General features: G+C 42.4%; 1 protein-coding gene across 4 annotated transcripts in view; it reads right to left on the reverse strand.

The window, feature by feature from the left end:
- LOC103385359 (segment polarity protein dishevelled homolog DVL-1) overlaps positions 1–13,089 on the reverse strand; it is a 26,363-nt gene that overhangs the window by 5,575 nt on the left and 7,699 nt on the right. For 2 of the 4 annotated variants that reach the window (XM_008319221.3, XM_008319224.3), the window contains exons 3-11: positions 10,674–10,795; positions 7,227–7,345; positions 3,685–3,823; positions 3,201–3,294; positions 3,031–3,100; positions 2,809–2,948; positions 2,467–2,543; positions 1,542–1,609; positions 1,087–1,395 (exon numbers count right to left, since the gene is read on the reverse strand). In XM_008319221.3, coding sequence (XP_008317443.1) covers positions 1,087–1,395; positions 1,542–1,609; positions 2,467–2,543; positions 2,809–2,948; positions 3,031–3,100; positions 3,201–3,294; positions 3,685–3,823; positions 7,227–7,345; positions 10,674–10,795 — 1,138 coding nt within the window. Of the gene's footprint in view, positions 1–1,086; positions 1,396–1,526; positions 1,610–2,466; positions 2,544–2,808; positions 2,949–3,030; positions 3,101–3,200; positions 3,295–3,684; positions 3,824–7,226; positions 7,346–10,673; positions 10,796–13,089 lie in introns of all 4 variants that reach the window. The other 2 variants (XM_008319222.3, XM_008319223.3) reach the window with 2 other exon arrangements.

A 13,089-nucleotide genomic window follows, 5' to 3' on the forward strand; every position in this document is an offset into this window, starting at 1 on the left:
TTATTTCAAAAAATTTTTGAAAAAATTTTTTTTTTAGAAAAAATTTTTTTTTGAAAAAAATTTTTTCAAAAATTTTTTGAAATAATTTTTTTTTTTCAAAAAAAAATTTTTTTTCTAAAACATTTTTTCCTAAAAAAAAAAAAAAAATTAAAAAAAAAAAAAAAAATAAAAAAAAAAAAAAAAAATAAAAAAAAAAAAAAAATAAAAAAAAAAAAAAAATAAAAAAAAAAAAAAAATTTAAAAAAAAAAAAAAAAAATTAAAAAAAAAAAAAAATTAAAAAAAAAAAAAAAAAAAATAAAAAATTTCTTTACCAATAACGGCGTTGGGGATGGTAATCTTCAACCAAATTCTGTCTCGGATCTCCAGCCCAGAATCAGGCAACTGCATCACCTTCACGATGGTCGCCATGTCGGTTTTGCTCACAGACAAGGGCAAGTCTCAAAACCCTAAACGAATGCAAAAAAAAAAAAAAAAAATAAAAAATTTCTTTACCAATAACGGCGTTGGGGATGGTAATCTTCAACCAAATTCTGTCTCGGATCTCCAGCCCAGAATCAGGCAACTGCATCACCTTCACGATGGTCGCCATGTCGGTTTTGCTCACAGACAAGGGCAAGTCTCAAAACCCTAAACGAATGCAAAAAAAAAAAAAAAATTCTAAAAAAAAAAAAAAAAATTCTAAAAAAAAAAAAAAATTTAAAAAAAAAAAAAATTTCTTTACCAATAACGGCGTTGGGGATGGTAATCTTCAACCAAATTCTGTCTCGGATCTCCAGCCCAGAATCAGGCAACTGCATCACCTTCACGATGGTCGCCATGTCGGTTTTGCTCACAGACAAGGGCAAGTCTCAAAACCCTAAACGAATGCAAAAAAAAAAAAAAAATTTCTTTACCAATGACGGCGTTGGAGTTGGTGATCTTCAACCACATTCTGTCTCGGATCTCCAGCCCAGAATCAGGCAACTGCATCACCTTCACGATGGTCGCCATGTCGGTTTTGCTCACAGACAAGGGCAAGTCTCAAAACCCTAAACGAATGCAAAAAAAAAAAAAAAAAATAAAAAAAAAAAAAAAAATTTCTTTACCAATGACGGCGTTGGAGATGGTGATCTTCAACCACATTCTGTCTCGGATCTCCAGCCCAGAATCAGGCAACTGCATCACCTTCACGATGGTCGCCATGTCTGTTTTGCTCACAGACAGGGGCAAGTCATCAAACTCTGAGAGAAAAAAAATCAAACAGAACATGGAGTAGAATTTCATAGTGCTAATTTTCTGCTTTATTTGTGGTAAAGTCAGAAGACGGCTGTGAATACCATAGTGTGGGTAGGGTCCCGTGAGGGCAGTGGTGTGTGAGATCCAGGCGGCGGGGTCAATGGGTCTGACCGGTTCAGCTGCACAATAAAACAGTTCAACCATGTGACAGTTCAACCCTCGAGGCGTGGCATCAGTTACACAGCTCTCCATGTAATAAAACTAATGTGAACTACAGTTCATATCTGTCCACGTGACGGTGGAACCTCACCAGTGTTTGTCTTACCACGAGGGATGGTGAAGTAGCTCCGTGGAGACGGGTCCCAACATTTGGCAACAGTTAGACTAATGGGACTGAAGAAAGAAAAGATAATCAGAATAATTGTAAATATTCCTGATCGTAACTATTCCCAATTAATCGTGATTAGTTGATATTATTCAGAGATGACAAAAATATTTTGATGTATATTTAAGTCTATTAGAGCAGGTAGATGTTTGTGTTTTTATTTGTGACTAATCCAAATGATGGAATTATTTATAAGGAAAAATGTCAAAAAAATATTCAAAAGTAAAACTCAAAAATTTAGTGTTACAGTTGGAGGATTTAAGTCTTCACCATCTTGATGGTGGCTGGTAGAACTGTCGCGATTCTCTTGACTAATGATCAACTGTAGAGATGTACAGTATCAGGGTGAGCCAAAAAGTTCTGAGACATATTCAAAGAAAAAATTGTAACTTATTAATTTCTCTCAAAGGCTAATTCTCCACACATCTTAACTCTTCTTCAGTGGTGTCTCCATCAGAGAATTTGTGGAATTCTGGAGGATGTCGTTGACACCAAGTCATTCATTGTCTTGAAACAAAATCTAGTTTCGTTCAAATGTTTAAGTTTTGGAAAAAGAAAAAAAAAACCCCAACAGAGCCAGATCAAAACCCGTTTCAACACCTCAATCATTTTCTTATTTAAGTTTGGTTAAAAATTTTAAGGTTGCTCTGAATTGCAGCCGTTGGAGACGACACCAGTCTGAACTGGTTTTTATAATTAAAATCAGACAATAGAATCTTTTCTGACTCATCACTGTATTTTTCAAAGCTGTGTTGACACAAAGGGCTGGGTGTTTAATTAATTTTTAAAAGAATCCTCATTACACAGACAACACACTTCAGTCTTCACCTGATTGATAGCTGAGAGTGAAGCGTGAAGTTCTTACCCAGTTTTGGAAACGATCTCTCTGAGAATCCTCACGGCATCGTCGTTGCTCATGTTCTCAAAGTTTACGTCGTTCACCTGTTGGAGAGAGAACGCAATTCGTAGCCGACCTAAAATTAAATTCCACACCTTACTTCAACTCACATATAAACATATTAATATCTATGACAGTTATTCAAGTGATGAAATTCATCGTTTAATTTTGCATTTGATTATTCCAGAATAAATGAAAAAAAAAGTTTTCCAGCTCCCGTTGCATTAACTTCAAGGAAATAGATTTAATAAGAATAAAATGTGTTATTGTTGTTATTCATATATGAGTGTGTTCCACATGTTGGAGCACCTGCAGCAGCATGTCTCCAGGTTCTATCCTGCCGTCTGCAGCCACTGCTCCTCCCTTCATGATGGAGCCGATGTAGATGCCGCCGTCTCCCCGGTCGTTGCTCTGACCAACAATACTGATTCCCAAAAAGTTGTACTTCTCTGTCAGGGAGAACAAACATCAACGTGACAAACATCACAACAGTCTCATGTACAGCAGGCTGGAAAACAGTCTTCAACTTACCCATGTTGAGTGTGACGGTGATGATGTTGAGGCTCATGGTGGAGTCGGTGATGCTGCTGAAGGACGACGACTGGAAAAGCAGGAGAGTGAAATATATTATACACACACACACACACACACGGTCAATTTGCCATTAAGCCGAGGCAGCGGCGTATCTGTGTCGGTCTTACGCGATCTATCTTGGCCACTTTGTGCCGGCGTCGTCTGCGCTTGTGTCGCCGCATCAGGTGAGAAGAGGAGCTTTGTTCTGTGGAGCTGCTGAGCCTGAAACGTTACCAGAAGGACAGAGTAATGACAGAGTGGAGACAGAGACGGAGAGGAGACGGAGACCGCGACGTGGTGATGAATAATGATTTTGGTTTTTTCCATTAAATATTATAAATGTCGCCCTGTTTTACAAACAAATGATTTCAAATGAAGATCATTGTTTTTTGTTTTTTTATTGTTTTCTTTTGATCACTGCTATATTTGAGCTATGACTCCTGGTGGCGCTATAGACTACATACCCACAGGCTTAGAATGGACTTTTGGAAGAAGGAAATGTGTGATTTTCAATTTTGTTTTTAAAGTCCTGTTTTTAATTGGATTGGCTGATCATCCTCATGGCGGGACACTGCATTTTTACCGTAAAAACTGAAATAACTGCCGTGTCACCTGCTCGCATCTTCATCTTCTTCACTGTCCACAAAAGAGCTGGACTCCAGTTCGCTGCTCATCACCGAGGCGCTGTCGTAACCCATGGCCGAATCCCTCGCAGTTCGCTCTGATTTAGAGTGACCGTTGATGCGGGGGACTGAGGAGAGACAAGACAACGGGTGAGACAGGAGGTCACGGGATCAGGCCTAAATAAGAAGAGGAGACGCTGCCTCTGATGAAAACAGATGTTAATCTGTAAATCCCAGCAGTGTAAAAAGAAAAAAAAAACACAGTCCATCTCTATACTGTACATACACTGCCACTGAGGCGGCGACGTCTCAGGGTAGCAGCGGATTGGCTGGAAAGACCTCATAAGGCGGAGAGGGCGAGGCGGCCAGCGCTGCCGCCGCGAGCCAGCGAAACATTCCAGCAATGTGGTTGTTCCCATGTCTAACTCCACCCTGAAGGTGATTCAGTGAAAGCTGAGCTGCTGCATGTAATCAGTCAATCAGCAGAGAAACATGACTTCACTCAAACACGTTTCCTCTCAGGCTGCAGTGACAACAGAGGCCACGGCAAAACAACGGCAAACTGGACACAAACAGTTCATCCAGTCAAAGTGAGAACCGTGTCTCTGCGCGTTTCTCCGTCTGTGCCGACCGCACCGTGTGGTGANNNCGACTGGTTCCTGCTGGAAGGCTTCACAGATTATCTACAACAGAGGCAGTAAAGACATGAGGGCACCCAATCAATCTGTGGACAAACATGACCTTTACCATAAAAAAAATCATTCAGATAAACATCAAAACCACAATTTAAAGAAAAATGTTTCAATCTGGTGACTTAAAAAAAAACCCTGCAATAACTAAAAAAGCTAAGAACAAGCAACAATATTCGAAGTCTTATCAAATAATCTAAGAAGATCTGCATTTAACAAAAAAAATAAAAAGCTCTCACCATAAGACACCAGCGCGTCCTCGTCCGTAGCACAGAGATACTGCGCTCAGATTGAGGAGAAACTACAGCCTCAACCCTCCCTCTCATGGAACGCAGCTATAGAATGACATGTAATTTGTGTCTGACCAATCAGTTGATGGCATTCTTCATAACTGAGGGAGATTTTAGGGGATTTTAGAAGACGTGATGTCGTCTGTCATCTCCGCCTCAGGTGAAAACACCAGCGTTTTGTGAAAAGCAGACGATCTCACAGTAGAACAGAAAAACATTTGAGCTCTGGTGATTTAAACGGTACACTAACACTAGCACAGAGCTTCAGCTTAAAGATTTTGATGTCAGAGTTAAAGTCCCAGCAGAACTTTGCAGCATTGTGTATATTCTCAGTGGTTGAAAATACCAGTCAAAATGACAGAAAATTTGCAACAGATTTTAACCAAACGTCCGAACTGGACTTCAGTCCTTAGCTCAGTGGTTCACAGCCTTTTTTTTGGCCTGTGAACCCATTTTGACATCATACATTTTTGGAGACCCCAGAGACATGACTGCAGCCCTCAGTCAATCTGCACCAGCTCACATATTTTTTATGTTGAATTTTTTGGTCTGTTTTTCATATTTAATCATCATAATTTTTCATCATCAATTATTTCACTCAATTATTACTAGATATTTCAGGTGATCTGTATGAATTTCATGTGACCACATGTGGGTTGGCGACCCCAAGGTTGGAAAACACTGCCTTGGATGGTGCAAAAAAGCGGGTTGAGATCTGGTGTCAGAAATCCTTCAGAATTCTACAATTTTACGAAGGAACCACAGCTGCAGAAATGTTCCGACTTAAACGGAGGAGAGGTTTTTCTTTCAGATTTCTCAGACTCTTTGACCCTGGTTCATTCACTACAGCTTCATCAAGTGAAAATATATGTCCTGTCTTAAAACACGTACAACATCCTGTGACCTGCAAACCTCCGGTGTCTTATGACACAGGTGTAGGACCCTCCCACCCCGGGGTCCAACACCTGTTCAACCTCCTTAAATCTTCCAACTGCTCCATTATTCATCCATTCTACAGTCAATCGCCGCGGCGCTGAGAGAAATTGAAATAGTTTACGAGCACTTAGACAGATCAGTGTGAAGCAGATAGTTTCCACACCCAGACAGAATCACTCCGAGCGTGCGTATAAGGTGACAGGGGGAAATTCCTGCCGCGGCCGCTGCTGATGCTGCAGGGAGTGAAGAGAGGAGGCAGAGCTGCGAGATCCAACTTCACATGTGGCAGAAACTGCTGGCTGAAACTGATAGGTGAAACTGATTTTTTTTTTTTAAACCCAACTTGTACTTCTGACATGTGGCCCACACCAGCAGAAGACCAAACACATGAGAGTGAACAGGGCATCAGGAGCCTCCTGATTTATCCACAATTTCTCTGTTATCTGTGTCGTTAGCGGGGTCTGTTTTGTGTTCTGCTCTGCAAACACAGATGAGGTTGACAGACAGACACGGAGTTCATTAGATTCAAGGCCATCGCCCACACAGCAGCAACAACAACAGCAGCAGCAGATGTGCAGCTGGGGTTCTCATGAGGTGACCATCAACATGACCTGAGCTGAGGCAGAAGACGAAGAAAGTATGATGACGAACATCAGTGTTAAAACACAAAGCGTTGTTCTCGCAGAACGTTTGTTCTCTGCAGTTGACCTTCCTGTCGTGTTCAGGTCAAATCTGAGCGATTCACAACTTAAAACAATCACAAATATTGTTTTTTACCATGTTACACCTGTGGTGATCTAGAGTGACCACCATAGGAAATAAATGGGTATCCAGGTTAAACTCATCCATCAGATGAGGAAACATCCCCACATACACACACACACACACACACACCACTCCAACACAGACACACATTTCAGACTGAACAATGTCTTTTGCAGGTGCACATCTCGGGTTTTTTCCCCCCGCACTTACGTGCCAATCCTCCCACGTGAACCAACCTCCTGATGAAACTGTATCATATCTACACACAGACGGAAACAGGTATCTTGCTTTTGTGCCCACCCACCAACCCCCCGACCCCACGTGAACTACACCTTCCAGACTGAGACCCCCAACATATACAGTAGCTTGATATTTGCCTTGCACTCCTTCTATTCTGAGTACAATTTTATTTTTTAAGACTTTTTCAGGAAAGTTACTGTGATGTAAAGCTGGTGTACGAAAAAAGTATATTTTTTCTGAATTTTAACCAAACAGAAAATAAAGAGTAGACTGCTCACTATAGACCCCAAATATGTGGCCTACAAGAGACTGTATTAATTTTACCATTACAAGTTTAACCAAGTTTGTGTACTATATGTGTAACAAGTAATTCACCACTCTAAGTTCCCTAATACCAGTTTCAACCAAACCCACATGTACAAAAGTTAACCATAAACTACATTTCCCAAAATGCATGTTGCTCTCATGACAACACCAGACTTTGACACGTGTCAGTGTAAAATGGTTAACAACTTGAGTCAGATGAGCGGAAAAGCAAATAACATCAGCCTCTATAAAACGCTGACATCACTTTTTTGCCTTTCAATGATTCGTATGTATTCGACACTCACGCTCAGTTTCCCGCGCTCTCCTTCGTGCACGCTCACGCTCTCTCTCGCGACGGTGGCTGAGGAGAGACTCTGTCCCCGTCTCTGTGTCCAGGCCGTCTCGACTGCTCACTGCATTGGCACTGCGAATGAAAATTAAAAAAAAAGATTTAAAAATAAAAAACAGGATTTGGAAAACAGCTGTCATTTTTATAATGATAAAAAAAACACAGGGTTTCTGTCTCCGTCACAGAACACAGTGTGGATTGAGTTATGCTGCCGTGCATGACCATCAGTCACAACATACTTCTGTCAGTTAGAATATGCCACTCGTCCTTAGGGGAATATCAAACACATATTATGGCTGCTTTATATTCAATCCCTCGAGCCAAAACAGCAGTTTCATTGTTCCGTGGTATGTCATGTGTTTTTCACCGAGTGTCATTAATGACCAGATACCCTGAGAGACGGCCACATCGGACAAAGCTTGCATTAATGAGACCTATTGAAAGCACAGATGGTGCCTGGAACGTGATTGGGGCAGAGGCAGACGGGAGAATGACAGCCCTCAAAAAGAAAAAAAGAGACGTCCTAGATCAGGTGTGGTGTATGTACTTGTGGTGAGGGGGGAGTCTGGGGGGCCCTGTGAGGGGCTGCGGGGCAGATTATTCTGACAGGGGGCTGGAGACGCTGTGCCCTCAGGCACCGGGGTTAAAGAGACCTCCGTAGCTTCCAGGCACCTGGGAAACATGAAGCTGCTGAGAACTCCACTCCACGCTGTCAGCCTGTCACACACACTTAGGCATGTGTGCAACATGTACTTCACAGCTGCATTAATAAGTCCGCTAGCATTCATGGCCACCTGGGCCCACATGGTGCTGATTATGAGCAGCATCGTGATCATTTTGTTAAAAAGAAAAGGGAAAGTGGGAAAAAAAAAACAAAAAAAAAACACAAACATGACGACGTATTGTTACTGAACACATCACTGATACTATTATGGATGAAGGATATGGACTTTCCTTTTTAAATCAATACTGATAACCAATAAATATCGGGTCTTGATATTCGATACCAATACAATACAATGCCCATTTCTCCAGGGGTACACGCTCCACACTTTGAGACTCCCTGGTTTAGGACCCTCTCTCTTCTTGTACTTTTCAAAAGCTACTTTTCTCTTTCTGTTTTTAGCCACATTGCTAACTCTGCCACTTCACACTCACTCGGTGCAGCTTCTTTGCGATGACAAACTGTAATATTTGTCGCTCTGAGGTTAGAAGATGTTTTGCCTTCTCTTGAAAGACGTCTCTTGTTGACATCATGTTGCAACTTTTATGCTACTGACTCACATTAGAAGTGTGACGAGACAGGAGGCTGTCTGCTCGGTGCACGGATGAAAGCTACGAGCAGACACCCCGCTGCATCCGCCGGTCCATCTATTGGCTCCAATCAAACTGTCAGCCGATAGAATTGACCACACGTATTGACAGATATCGGACACTGATCAAAGTAAGTCACAAACAGTCCTGATTAAAAACACTTCAGCGGAGGCGCTGTCGTGTCGGCTTTGTTCCCTCAGTGCTCATTAAGACTCGCTCACATGCTTCAACAACATGAACATACTGAGTACACCTGGAGCCGGCTTTCTCACGACATCTACTCTAATGATGTGGAGCTGCAGAGTTCAGGTGCTTTTGTGCTGCCGTTGACATGGCGGCGGCGGCAGTGGCTTGACGACGTACGCAAAGGTGACAATGTGTGACAATGAGGCCGTCGCTGGTCAATGACCAGCCGGGCTGCTAATCCAGTGGAGAGATTATCCACGGCACTGGGCGGCAGCTGTGAACAAATACCACCCCCCCCACCCCCGCCCTTTTCTTTCATTCCCTATATTAACCGCCTCACTCCCCAACGCTGCCCCCTCTAGGGAAATGGAGATGGGTGTTTTTTATGTACGTTAATCCGGATTACCAGGCAGAAGCACATCAGTTGGGTCCATTCTCGGCCCCAAACACCTTCTCTGTGTGCTCGTCGAATAGAGCCACTCACGCCGACAAGCACAAGACATACATGACTAAAGCACAGGAGACAATGAGGAGGTATAAACATATTCAAAGTATCTTGAAAATAACAATAAAAAACATGAGCGACTGGATTCATTTCTGAGAAAAAAACAGAGGCTGTTTGCTGAAGGAAATCCACTCTGTTTCTGAGAAAAGAGAAAAACCTCAACAGAGAGGGAGAGAGTCAGGGAGGGGGCTGGAAATGAGGAATGGTAGAATTTCGTTTCACGCCACAAGGTGGCAGCATTCCCAGGAAAAGCTGGCTGTGAACAAAATAAAATCATCAGGGCAGCTGACAGCCAGGCAGCAGGGTGCAGCCCATAGAGGGCAAAAGTGAGCTGGGATGTCAAACCCTGGATAAAGAGACACCCGGGGACATGACAGAGAGCTTGTTCTCAATATAGAGCCTCAGCCATATTCCTCTGGTGATGCAATGGCAACAACCCTTGCACCCCCTCTCCCCCCACCGTCCCCCCTCCAGCACTCACAGTTATATTTAGAAGGTGACTTCTCCTCAGCTGGTAGAGTGATATTCTCCTAAAGTGACAGAGTTAAAGAGAAGAAAGTCCTGGCTCAGGTGACTGTAATTAGGCCGTCATGAAAATCCTCCGTCCTGAGCTTCCGGGCACTATTGTCTGTTCCGACCACTTAAGTCTTCATTAACCCGGTATGGATGAACGCTCTGAGTGACTGAGTACAATGAACCTCCATGATTGTGGAGATTCGCCTGAAGATGTTTATGCTGCGACGGCTATTTAAAGATATCTTCAGAACTGGCAGCGAACGAACCATGTTAACATAGATGAGTGGACCCATGCCAAGCTCCAGCGCCACTTTTTCATGGTGGGAGTGGGTGTGAAGAGAAGAAGAGGGGACGTATAGATGGTTGAGGGGAAACACTTTATACACCTTCATGCTATTCAGAGGGTTTCTGCTCTGTACAATAAAAAAATATATATGTATATATAAATATTTGCCACCATTTTACTTGAATTGAGGCCGAGTCATCTGTAGGAAGCATAACAGTGTGACGTAACCTGTGTCGCTGTGTCTGTGTGTGTATTGGAGCAAACATAAATACCTCATGAAATGAAAGAGGTAACAGAAATAGATGGGAGGAAAAAAAAGCAGAGGTGAGGGACCAGCAGGGGGCGGGGGAGGGGTGACATTGACCTGCTGCTGCTGCTTGAAAAAAAAAAATAAAATCCTAACACTACTATTCACACTCCAGTCCATCCACCTACACCTCACCAGATGACGACGATGATGATGATGAGCTATGATCAACGAACCTCGAGGTATGGAGGGTGAACCCAGTGAGCAGATTGTGTGCTCGGTGCCTGGTTACACCAACGTACATGTGTGAAAACGTGCAAATATGACAAGTGTTAATTAGCCTACTCACTGAAAAGAGGGGGGGCGGGAATCTCCGATGCCTCCTGTTCTCTCCAGAGGAGGGGGCAGTTCTGGATGGCTCTCCGTGCACTGAGACCCTCCATCAGAATGGGCACTCTCTGCCAAGACCAACTGAGAGAGAGAGAGGGAGGGAGGAAGAGAGAGAGGAGTCAGAGAGGCGAGAGGATTGATTATAGACCAGACATAATCAGATGTGAGAGTAAACACACGCACACACACACAGTAAAAATGTCACAGACACCATGGTGTGGAAAAGGGGGGGGGTCAAAAACAGCCTCATCAGACCCTCAAACATGAACGGCCATGTTGGTGCCACGGAGACAGACGTGGAGACTGTGCGTGTGTGGAAGGGTTTTAAAATGAGACGCTGAAAAGAGGCCTGGAGACGACTGGTGGCCTCACACACACAACATGACAAACACAGCGAGCGCCACAGAAACTTGAAAGACCTCACTGGTTCTATTAAGGTGAGTGTCAGAACAAAGGGACGTGTATAATGACCCAGAGATTGTGCAGCTCTCCTTTTATCTGCACTGGAATAATGGACGTTAAAGCGGTGCAGCCACGGATGGACTCACAACTCTGTGGGCCGTCGTTAAGTGTTGCTATATTTTCATGAAAAAAAAAAAAAAGCCTTTTAACACCACTTGCTAAGGATCAGCTTTCATTATGTTTCCGTGTTGCATTTTTAATTTACCAATTTACTATCTAATTATGTTGCATTTGTAAGAAGTGGGTGACATTAGGAGTTCTTCTCTATCACAACCCTGGGTCTGTCTACTAGTTAGAAACGTAATGAAATTAATTGAATTCTCTGTAATTAACTACACTGCTGTATGATAATTGTGCCGTGGGTTTAGAAGTATTTGGTGTCCCTACAACGTCCAAAAAATATTTGTGTGTGTGTGATCGAGTGATCTTCGTCACTGGGAGGGAGTGTCCTCCTGGTGCCGGTTTGTAACAAGTGCCAAAACAAACGTGATTCAACCCAATGACAGATTTGGCCACAGCACAGGTAAACAACAACCGCTCCTACTGCTGGAAACCAACAAGGTTTGTTAGAAGGCGCTGAGAGAAAAGAAAAAAAGTCAAAGTCAGAGTAGTACTAGAAGTAGTACTGGAGCTGACAGATACGATGACGTGGATCAGTGGTTCTCAAAATATGGTACAGGTCACCGTAGCAGTACTTGGGTTTCCTCTTAGGGTATGAAGGGGGATTTAATAGTTTTTTACAAACCGATTGGAGTACCAGTATTTTTATACCGATACCAATACTGGTATTGGTATTATGTATCCCTAGAAAATAGTTCTATACTTCTATACTGGTCTTAGCTAAACAGGGAAGCCCTTGGCTAATATATTAAAATGTTGGTCACACTTTACTTGCAGAGACAAACACAGTATTTATGCAGTGTAAAAACTTGACCACTAGTGTATTTAATAAGAAAAAGAGAAGGAAGGATCATCTTGGACGAGCAGTTTTTAAAAAATATTTAAAAAAAAAAGTAATAAAGGGCAAAGACACAAATATGGGTTTAAGGCTACATAGTATTGGATGAGCAGTTTTTAAAAAATATTTTTAGTAATAAAGGGCGAAGACACAAATATGGGTTTAAGGCTGCAAGCTAAAGTCGTGTTGTTGAATTGTGTCGTTTGTACACGTGTAAAAGCTACGAGCTGGATGTTACAGTAGAAGCAGTCGTTCTGGAACCAGATCGATATGCAGTGGGAGAAGTTGTCCCACTTGGTGTCCCTGAAGGCGATGAGATGATGAGGTAGTGTGAATAGACAGACGTCTGAACTGGGTGTGAGTTGAAGATAGATCTATAAATATAGATATAGATATAGATATTTGATGTGTTGGACAAAGGTCGCTGGAGAGGCGGCAGGAGAAGGAGAACTCCAGAGAAGATTTATGAATGTAGTGAAGGAGGACATGGAAATGGTTGGTGTAACAGTAGACGAGGCTGGAGATAGAGTGAGATGGAGGAAGATGATCCGCTGTGGTGACCCCTGAAGGGAGCAGCCAAGAAAACATGGAAAAAAAAAAACACACAAAGTCTGTCTGTGATCAGCTGATAGTTGTTTGTACAGAAGAGACACAGCAGAGAAGAAAAAAACAAGTCACATAAGAGCAGCATCTTTGTGTTCAGACGGCCTTTCTTCACATGGATATTTGCTGTTTCTATAATGAGATAAAGTGGAACAAGTTTCTCCATGGAATTCTTTTTAAATGATAATAAATAACTGACATGACTATTATTATGAATAATACAGTAGAGCCTTTATCCACTGCTGCCATCAAGCTGTAAATGATCTGCTAACATTATTGACTAATTTTATTTGAAAATGGTCAATATCCACTTAATGCGTCTCCTGAGGGCAATTTGAGAGACGTGAAACGA

This window comes from Cynoglossus semilaevis, chromosome 10, assembly GCF_000523025.1.
Source record: "Cynoglossus semilaevis isolate Cse_v1.0 chromosome 10, Cse_v1.0, whole genome shotgun sequence".
In the NCBI taxonomy this organism is placed as follows: Eukaryota; Metazoa; Chordata; class Actinopteri; order Pleuronectiformes; family Cynoglossidae; genus Cynoglossus; species Cynoglossus semilaevis.